The 11486-nt window shown below is 35.0% G+C and overlaps 1 protein-coding gene across 1 annotated transcript in view; it reads left to right on the top strand.

Moving 5' to 3' along the window:
- Positions 1-9021: 9021 nt before the first annotated feature.
- The window catches only part of LOC137639745 (uncharacterized), a 23762-nt gene continuing 21297 nt past the window's right edge, over positions 9022-11486 (top strand). The window contains exon 1 of the mRNA XM_068371991.1: positions 9022-9135. Coding sequence (XP_068228092.1) covers positions 9022-9135 — 114 coding nt within the window. The remainder of the gene's footprint in view (positions 9136-11486) is intronic.

Here is an 11486-nt window from a genome sequence, read left to right as displayed (position 1 = left end):
CTAGAATTTTATGTTATTTTCAATCTAGATTCTTCTAGAATTATATGTTATTTTCAATCTAGATTCTTCTAGAATTATATGCTTCTTTCATTCTAGAATCAGATGTTTCATTCTCAATATAGAACCAGATTTTTTTTCAATCTTGAATCTTCTAAAATCAGATGTTCCTCTCAATCAATCAGATGTTTTGTTCAATATAGAATCAGATGTTGCTTTAAATTTAGAGTCAGGTGTTTCCCAACAGATTAACACATGGATTGACATTGTTTCTTCGAGGAATTTGGACAAGATTCATGTGGTGCCAGAAAAGGAATCGTGTGGGATTCATGAGGTTACATGATAGGAATTAAGAGGAACTATAATGTTCCGGGATTAGATTCATGAAGGATTTATACACACCCAGGAATAGAATTGAGTTAGAGGTAAAGTGGGATTTAGATATGATTCATGTAGGTAGGATGTTGGCAAGGGCACCAGCCACCATTTGAGATACTACCGCTTGAGAGTTATTGGGTCCTTCGACTAGCCAGATATTACTACATTGGATCCCTCTCTGGCCACAGTTTAATTTTTCCTTTGTCTGCACATCCACCGAATAGTCTGGCCTATTCTTTACATATTTTCCTCTTTCCTCTTACACCTGACAACACTAGAATAGCCGAAAAAATTCTTCTTCACTCAGCGGGTTAACTAAAGTTCTATAATTATTCAGGGGCTACTTTGTACTCGGTAAGGGTGGAAAAGACTGTTTAGCTATGGTAAACAGCTCTTCTAGGAGAAGGACACTCCAAAATCACATTGTTCTTTAGTCTTGGGTAGTGCCCGTAGCCTTTGTACCATGGTTTATCCACTGTCTTGGTTTAAATTTCTCTTGCATATGGATACACTCAGGTACACTATTCTATGTTTCCTTATTTCTTTTCCTCACTAGCATCCTGCTTTTCCGACTAAGGTTGTAGCTTAGCTAGTAAGGATAATGAAAACGATGTAGCCCCCACAAGAGAGTCTCGGAGGGTTCATGTTGTGGCTCAGGTAGTGTTGATTCTCCTCAGTTCTAAGATTCAAATTGGAATCACAAGGCTTCAGATAAGCTTCATGTGATCTCAAAGAGGGAAACAGGTGAGAGGCTGCTTATATGCAGGAGTATAAAATTAGGGTTTCCATGATATGACCAAACAACTGGGTATTAAAAGTGTTTCCAATAACAACTCATATCGAACCCAGGAAACGATTAGCGATTAATATTTTCGATGGATACGGCCGGTATCAAAAAGAGAAATTCACATGGTTACCTGATAGGATAGTAAATTATATAAAGCCGTTCACAAATTATAGCTGGCCAGACTGTAATGGAAAACACTACTGAGATTGCTATGGGAAATAAGGAAGGTGGTTTAATTGAGCAAATCCAGTAACCACAATGTTCATAAGGGTTGCGTTAAATCATAAAAAATATCGAATTAAATTAATTACTGATATTGATTTCTACAACATAGTACTGGTGGGATTGGCCCAGGGTTTATATTTACTTTATGCAAGATAATCATAAAACATTTTTGATACACTTATATTCCTCTGGAAGATTTAGGCTAAAAACGAACTATTCAACTACATCTCCCCAATAATACTTTATTTTCCATTATTATATCCAAAATTGATGAGGACAGAAAACATGAAAAATTATAATAGAATACACAACGTGTAAATATGTTCTACGATTGAAGTAACATCCACTGTGTTAATAGTTACTCAATTCAATTATAAGGAGTATGAAGGGTTTGCGACTCCCTTCCTCAAAAGAGGAAATTGGTTTCGCTTTTCAACAATTCTTTTGACTAGCCTCCTCTCTCTCTCTCTCTCTCTCTCTCTCTCTCTCTGCCATGATCATACATGTGTAGCTTTAGTGTGAGACGCATAAATTTATGTATATATATATATATATATATATACACACATACAGTATATATATATATATATATATATATAAATATATATGTATATATATATGTGTGTGTATACATATGTATATGTATATGTACATATATATATATATTTATATATGTGTATACATATGTATATGTACATATATATTTTTATATTTATATGTATATGTATATATGTAAATATATACTTTATATATTTTTATATATATAATATATTTACATAACTACATATATATAATATATATACATATATATAAATATATTATATCATATATACATATATATAAATATATTATATCATATATATATATATATATATATATAGAGAGAGAGAGAGAGAGAGAGAGAGAGAGAGAGAGAGAGAATCAGAATTGGTAAATAGCACTGAATAGTCAAAGGGACAAAATAACTAGATGTTTTTAAAAAACCCAAAATGCCTTTGCCACACACTCCATTAGGACCAAAAGAGGCATAGCAGTTCGAAAGGGCTTCTCAAGAATATACTACAACCTCCCCTCCCTAACCATCCCTCCAACCATCCTGATATCCCCTCCTAACCCCCTCCTTCCTCCTCCTCCTCCTCCTCCTCCTCCTCCTCCTCCTCCTCCAACTCTTCTCCTTACAGACCAAACCTGGCCGAATCTCCGTTTCTGAAGCAGCCTTTTGATTAGGTTCCAATAAAGATCATTTCGACATGTAGAACTCATCCATGAAAGAGCCTTATTGAAGAGTCGTCTGAAGGCCGAGTTTAAAAGTTCTATTACTCTATCCCGTCCTCGGCCGCTAATTGGTGCCTCTAATTAAAGAGTCTTCGGACCCCACCGTCTACTCTCCCTCAACCTCGCCTGCTTGAAGGGCTGTTCACAAGAGAGATGCGAAGCCGCTGATGCAGTAATTGCCAATAACAAATACACGTTTAATATCTTCCCTTCATTGAGGGGAAAAGATCCTTCCAGGGGGCTGAAAGGTCATAGGTTATTTTTTCTAGCCTTTCAAAGGGACAGAAGAGAGAGAGAGAGAGAGAGAGAGAGAGAGAGAGAGAGAGCAATTGATTCCGATGGAAAATAGAATTTGGAAGGATGCTTGTAGGGTGGAACTTAAGTCGACATTTGAATGCAGTTTAAGAATTCCAAAGATGACCCTCCAAAGTCACCGAGGAATGTCTTTTGAACTCGTGGGGTCACTCCATGCTTTCTCTCTCTCTCTCTTTTCTCTTTAGTTTTTCTCTTACATTTTTTTCTTTCTTCCTCTTACACTTTTCTTCCTCTAAGTCCTGTCTTGAATAGTCCCGATCGCTTTGGCCCGGGATCCCTCTATTTTTATCGTTTAGTCTTTCTTCTTGTTTTCCTTCTCTTGTTCTTTCCACTCGATGACCCTCAGACTCACTCGCCATGAATCCTTTGCTGCGGTGGTTTTGAAGTTGGTTTTGAGGTCGTTTGTCCCTTTTGAGAAAGTTTTTAAAAAAACTGTCTCTCCTATATCTCGACCTCATCAATACGCCAAGAGCGAAAAGGGGGCTTGCTATGAGTTTTGACCAAAGACCTCTCTCTCTCTCTCTCTCTCTCTCTCTCTCTCTCTCACTGGACTTATTGATTCCAGTCACATTCCAGGACTGGACAACCCTATGAAACCTCCATCGCTCAACCCTCTGTCTATCTATCCCATTACCACCCACTATATTCTCGTCCCCTTATCCTGATTCCTGTCCCCCGCCCTCCATCCTCCGTCTCCTGTCCCCTCCGCCTCTCCCTCTCCTACGCACACCGTATAAAACCGCCCTTCCCCGATTGACACTCGAAATGATCCTGCGAAGGATCGAAGGCGCTTTATTACAACGGTAAATCTTATAAATTGAATCACCCGCATCCGAAGCCATGATAGTTAAGAGCCCTGACCCTTGTATAATGCCTAATTCATTTCCATTGATTTTGGTCCAATTCACTCACCTCTCTCTCTCTCTCCCCGAAATTGTTGCAGGAAATATGGGTGTCTGTATTGCAGGTTTTGATTGCATGCCTGACTTTACATAACTTGTTCAGATAAAGGAGTTTTATCGTTGTCATATGAAGGGTCGGTGGTGTTACTCCTGCAAAACTTCTTATATGGAAAACAGTGTTTCCAGGGACAGTGTTAAGTAAAACTTTGTGTTGTTGTTTGATGGAAGTTTTGTTTAAAAACAACTTGTACGGAAAGAAAATTTATGGGGATAAGTCTTTTTTTCATAATTCTGACCATCCTTTGCATTGAGATCTTCCTGGACTGTAGCATCCTGTTCGTAATACTAGGTATACAGTTAATTCAAATAATTATGCCTTCTCCATCATGAGGCTCAATACTACATAGTATTCTAGAAGTTTTATTCCAGCTATAACCAAGTTGTGGAATGATCTTCCCAATCAGATAGTTGAATCGGTGGAACTTCAAAAGTTCAAACTTCCAGCGAAATTTAGGTTGAACACCCTGACATGACTCTTTTTAAAGAATATTTATGAGAGATGTTTTAATATTGTTACTCTTCTTAAAATGTATTATTTTAATTGGTCATTACTTCTTTTGTAGATTATGTATTTCCTTATTTCCTTTCCTCACTGAGATATTTTCCCTGTTGGAGCCCTTGGGCTTACAGCATCCAGCTTTTCCAACTAGGAAGAGCTTAAAGAGGCTAACCTGACAACGGGTAATCACAGAAACATGAGCAACAGCTGTAGCTTATGAAAATGTTATTTTTCATTTGTTCTTTATAAAGACAGCTGATTTCTTAACATCTAAATTGTCTGTTATTTTAGTTAGAGATGCTGACGGTAATCATGTGTTCCTTAATTTGAAGTGTACATATATACATACATATATACACATACATACATACACACATATATATATATATATATATGTGTGTGTGTGTGTGTGTGTGTTTATATATATGTATATATAAGTGTATATATATATGTATATATATATACATATATATATATATATATATATATAAATTTATATACTGTATATATATGTGTATATATATATATATATATATATATAAATTTATATACTGTATATATATGTATATATACATATATGTATATATATATGTGTGTATATATATATGTGTATATATATATATATATATTTATTTATTTATTACGTTTACACGAAACATACGTCCACAAATACAGAGAAAACAAACTAATTTGTTCAATTATGTAAGAAATACATCGAAAAAAAAACTGAACATGAAAACGAGAACACTAAGAAATAAAAAGTCTCATTTCAAGAACGGTTAGAGATGAATAGAAAGGACGGGAAATGAAAAGGAAACGTCCCCTGGCGCAACAGAGACCATATGACCCTGAAAAGGATTTCTGGAGCAAATTAATTAGGTGGTAGGTCTTCGTTAAATGAATAAACCCATTTAGCGCGGGTTAATTAGTTAAAGTAGCCGATGGGAATTATGTGTTGGTTATTCACTCGGAAAATTGTTCTTTTCATACAGTTATGAATATGCTCTCTCGCTCGCTAATTTCGATTTCTTCACTTTTTTCATTTTTTTTTACGTTTTTGGTCGTAACCTATCTTATGTAAGTTTGGCTTTGGCGTTTTTCGGGGAATTTGTGTACATAAAGTCTTTGCTTATTATGAGAGGGAAGCTTTTAAGGACGAGAGAGAGAGAGAGAGAGAGAGAGAGAGAGAGAGAGAGAGAGAGGCTGGATGGGAAGAAGAGGTGAGGAAAGATATTTGGTTATGATATTTTTTCCCAGAAAGAGACAACGTCAGATTTCCTTCATTATTCCTTATATCATTTATGAATTGACTAAAACTCACATCTTTGAGAATTCATTTTTAAAAAGATCCTGGTTAATTGGCAATATTCAATAAAAAAAACTTTTAATTATAGATATTTTATGAGGAAGTGTGATACAGCAATGTATTCGTAATATGATAAGGTAATTCAACACAAGTGTTACCGTGAAGATATAACATTTGTTGAAATTCCATATTCACAGAGGAAGCCATTTTTGGCTCCTGGTTATATAACTGGCTTTGTTGTTGTTGTTGCTTCTATGGTGACTGTGTCTTGATTTTGGCTTTTATTTTGTTCCTACAGGGAAGCAAATGCTGGTTGAAATTACTGTTGTTGATTTATGTTTTTGTTTCGGTTGTTGCTATTGTTATTGTTATTTAAAATGTTATACTTCGTATTATTATCATATGACTGTTGCTATTAATGTTTACAATACCGTGATTAAAACATATTGTAAACGACATAAATATAACTTAAGTTGTTAATATTTTCAGAATCTTGACTGTTATTGCTGTTGTATTGGACAGTAATTTGCTTATAACAGCCGTTGTTCTTATTGTATTTTATAATTGTTTTCTGACTCTATTGGTTTTGACCCCATCGCGGAAAAAAAGGTCAAAATTTATGTTGTTTCGTATAGCTGAAGTTTGCTGATGGAAATAAATGACCTTGACGGTGGGTAGTGAGTTATGCAGGTGCGAGGAATGTATGGATAACGAAAAAAAGGGGAAATGTCGATACGGCCGTTCTCTCTCTCTCTCTCTCTCTCTCTCTCTATATATATATATATATATATATGTGTGTGTGTGTGTATATGTATGTGTATATATATATTATATATATATATATATATATATGTGTGTGTGTGTGTGTGTGTATATATATACCTATACGTGAGTGTGGATGGATAGATGGGTGTAAAGGAAGTCCATGGACTTTTATCACTTCAATTATTATTATTATTATTATTATCATCATCATCATCATCATCATCATCATCATCATCATTTTTATCATCATCATTACTATTATTCATCTATTCCACTTTGACATGTTGCATCCATACCAAAAAATGGTTTATAATTCTCGAAAATTTCCCATTACGAATAGTTTAATATTAGAAACTAAATATAAATTAGTTACAGCTAAAATGGAAGTTAAGTTTATCAAAAAAAAAAAAAAAAAGTAGCCGTTCCTAGTCCACTGCAGGGCAAAGGCCTCAGACCTGTCTTTAGCCGTGTCTGAGGTTTTGTTTGGCCAGTTTCATCATCATGCTGGCTAGTGTGGATTGGTGATGGTGGGAGATTTTTGTCCGATTGCTCTCAGCAAACCATCCTAGTATGGGGTGCCATAACTAGTACAGCTTTGCTGATCATGGTGATATGCAAACCCTTTCACCACGTTAAGGATTTTTCACACAGAAAAGGATACGTAGAGTATATATATATATATATATATGTATATATAGTAATAACAATAATATATATATATATATATATATATATTTATATATATATAAATAAATAAATAAATATATATATAACCACATCTAGACACTTGCTCTTTATCATATAAGAGAGATATCAATCAGTGCTTGTTCCTCTATTGTCATTTGCTAGATTATGAAAATTAAATTCATAACACTATTTTCTGATGATTTTAATGTTCTGGGGCCTATCTTTCATACCGAACATTCAATTCCTGTAAGCCTCTCTCTCTCTCTCTCTCTCTCTCTCTCTCTCTCTCTCTCTCACATTTGCTACCGTCTGGCATCAATGAGTTACCCGGTAACCGTAACAAACCGATTACTCTTTATGGTCCGTGGGATAATGTAGCACCTGTTTTATAAAAGGGGTGATGTTAAGAGAGAGAGAGAGAGAGAGAGAGAGAGAGAGAGAGAGAGAGAGAGAGGTTGCTCTAGTCACCCTTGAGTGTCCAGCACTTATGAGGGGGAAGAGAAAGGGGGGTTTTTAAATGCGTTTAAAGGCCAGCAATGAAAGCACACATCTTGTGATAGCTGTTTTTGTTTTTGTTGTTGATCAACTTCTTCAATTATCAATAATATCAATAGAACCATGTTTCAGTTTTCATCCATAAAACCTAAGAATATAAGACATTAAAACTTTGCCAAACTAATGCGTCATTTTCAGACAAGAGAGGCCAGCATTGTGCCAGCATTGTCACTTGTCTGAAAATGGCCAATACATTGGGTAAGGTTTGAATGTCTTATATTCTTATCCAACAACTGCCAACCGAGAGTTAATAAAAGATAATTCATAATGACTACTGTTGTTGATACTGTTGCTATTGTTATTGTTAAGAATAAAAAATTAAACCCTTGTTCTATAGTCTTGGGAAGTGCCATAGCTTCTGTACCATGGTATTTCACTGTCTTGGGTTAGATATCTCTTGCTTGAGGGTACGCTCGAGCACACTATTCTATCTTATTTCTCACCCTCTTGTTTTGTTAAAGTTTTTCATAGTTTATATAGAAAATATTTTTTTAATGTTGTTACTGTTCTTAAGATATATTATTTTTCCTTGTGTCCTTTCCTCACTGGGCTATTTTCCCTGTTGGAGCCCCTGGGCTTATATCATCTTGCTTTTCCAACTAGGGTTGTAGCTTAGCAAATAGTAATAATAATAATAATAATAATAATAATAATAATAATAATAATAATAATAATAATTAAGATGAAGCGACGAGAATCTCATAATCAATCAAAATGGTTTTATATATAGGAAAGTTTCTGTTTATATTAAAAAATCAAATTGTTTCCTTCTCTTTGCCATATATGCTCCTTTGAAAATGGCTCTTTATTGTTTTTAAACAATTATTATTTTTGTTGACATGATTTTGCGATATCCTCTTGTCGCCAACAATTATAGATTGTTGCGCATCTCTCTCTCTCTCTCTCTCTCTCCTCTCTCTCTCTCTCTCTCTCTCTCTCTCTCTCTCTCTCTCTCGTGTTTTAGGAGTATCCTTAAATGTCAATATCACTGTCATCCTCTCTCGTGTTTAGGAGTATCCTTAAATAGCAATATCACTATCATCCTCTTCTAACACTTAACAATGGCTTAAATTATTACTATCATCATCATCTTATAAAAATATTTGTGTTCGAGCAATGTCTATTACCACCATCATTACTAGAAATAAGGCTCCTTGCTTACTGTCATTGTCTTGAATCATTACCTTCATCACCATCATCACACAAAAATCTAACTCGCCCCAATGGTCGCCTTCTCTCACCGTCCACCCCTATCGTCTTCCATCTCATTATGAGAGCCATCAACACCATTAGCAGTACCATCATCAACGTCATCACTGCCATCACCATCATCGTCACCATCCTCAGCAGTAACAATAAAGACTTTCCCCCTTTCACCTCAGCTGTGTGTCCATGAATACGAGATTATGTAGTTAACGCTTTTAGGGTGACAAGAACTGCGCCAGTCTCTCTCTCTCTCTCTCTCTCTCTCTCTCTCTCTCTCTCTCTCTCTCTCTCTCTCTCTTCTGCTTATTATTTTGTCTGTTAACGCATTTGCTATTTTGTTATTTTGATTTGCTCTATTGCCACCTTATTCAAATATATGTCCTAATTCGTAAAAGGGTTTTAATAATAATAATAATAATAATAATAATAATAATAATAATAATAATATAATTGATAATGATAATATTAATAATAATAATAATAATAATAATAATGTTATAATAATAATAATAATAATAATAATAATAATAATAATAATAAAGTTGACTCACCACTTTGCGTATAAAGTGCAAATTTGGATTCATAAGTATTTAGTAATCATAATGAATATGATTTAATTTTGTAATTGGCTTTTTGCTTTACGAATCTCTTGGCATATTAGAGAGAGGTTGATTTCTTTAGGAAGTTCTACTTCGATTGCTATTGTACCATTTTAGTACTTACTTTTTGACTTCAGAACCAGATTCCGTAAGATTATTTAGAGTGACTGTAGGAATGTGATCTAATGCATTTTATAAAGAAAAATACTTAGTATTTTGTAGTTACAGAGCATATGTTATCAAAATGTTAACAATACTAACAAACTTCTCCTTTGATTGTTCTCTCTCTCTCTCTCTCATCTCTCTCTCTCTCTCTCTCTCTCTCTCTCTCTCTCTCTCTCTCTCTCTCTCTGAGCATGTATATACACAAATCCAGGTTGAACCATTAATTTTAAGGTATCTGACTCCTCAAATAATTCATTTCAAATTCTATTTCCTCATAAATGAAAAAATAAAAAAAAATGAGTCAAGAGAATTCTCTCTCTCTCTCTCTCTCTCTCTCTCTCTCTCTCTCTCTCTCTCTCTCTCTCTCTCTCTGTAGCGACCTAGCTGACGAGACTTAGATACTGTGTCCGCACTCAGACGGGACGAGGGGAACAGATAGGTACTTTCTTAAAAATTAAGAAGGCCTCTGTTCACCTATGCAGTAAGTAACATATCTATAGTCAATTTGTTTTAGTGAGGCAGATTTGTACCGACTCGCAGGGGTGCCCTATTAGCCCGGAAAAGTTTCATAATAGCTGATTGGTCGGAGTATTTTTGTCCGAATCCTTCTGACCAATCAGCTATCAGGAAACGTTTCCGAGCTGAAAGGGCACCCCTGCAAGTCAGTGCAAATCTACCTCACTAAAAAAATTGACTATATTTGTTAGTAGATTGTCACGGGTCGCAGCTAGGGTGAAGAGAAAGAGATAAAGAGAAAATATAAACAGACGTCAGTGTTGGTCTCTGTCATTTACATTTGTATATCATTAAAACAAGATAGTCTCGACGTGGTAGTACAATGGTAACGCGTTCGCCTAGCATTCGCATGGCAGCAGATTGATCCTCACCCGGGACCGTTAGTTTAAGCTTTTACTGGGAGGATACAGTGGGATGTTGGGGCTTGACCAGCTGACGTTCTGGTGAGAATTTATTCTGATGAAACTGGAACTGACACCAGACACCTTAACTTTTACTATCAAGACGACATAGCCTCGACTAGGTAATCTTCATCCTACGGGGTGAATCCATTCAAGAAATATTAAAAGATTCTGTCTGTCGCACATACTCTCGGACATTTCCAATTTCATAAGGCCTTACCTGCTACTTGAACATCTTAGAATTATTTTCTCTCTAATTAGGTCAATTGTGGCCGTATAAAATTCCCTTCAACGTTTACTACTGAGGTATCCATTCCATTCGCAGAAGTGACCTTTTATTTTTAGCTTTCTTCTATTGAAAGTTTTCCAGAAATTTGTAATGGGTCGGCCACTGCCACAATGTTACTGTTTGATTGAAATGTCGTTATTTTTTTCATCTCATATTAAAATATCAAGTATTCTAGTTGACCTCATAATCAATAGCATATTTGTTCCGTAATCTTATTAAAAAACCTGTTTACTGTTCCATATTTAGATTGGTTTTGTCATTGCCCTTATTATTATAATCCTTTTCTTACAAATATCAATTTAAAATCATCGCAACATTTTATACTGAAGATATCAGTTTACATATTTTCCGAGAATTAACTCAAGCCACTTAGAAATTCTTGAAAACTTTTATTTCCACTAACGTCATCATAAAAACAAATCAGGATCAGATCATCATGACAATCGCTAAAGTCAAATATTTTGCTTTACTTTTCGCAGCCTTCGTAATCTAGATTGATATAAATGTCATACTGCTGGATTTGACTGGTTTATTATTCTGATCCTAGTTTGAATACGTT

This window comes from Palaemon carinicauda, chromosome 4 (assembly GCF_036898095.1).
Source record: "Palaemon carinicauda isolate YSFRI2023 chromosome 4, ASM3689809v2, whole genome shotgun sequence".
NCBI classification, from domain to species: Eukaryota; Metazoa; Arthropoda; class Malacostraca; order Decapoda; family Palaemonidae; genus Palaemon; species Palaemon carinicauda.
The sequence above is the reverse complement of the archived record's forward strand: the minus strand, read 5'-3'. Positions and strand labels throughout refer to the sequence as shown.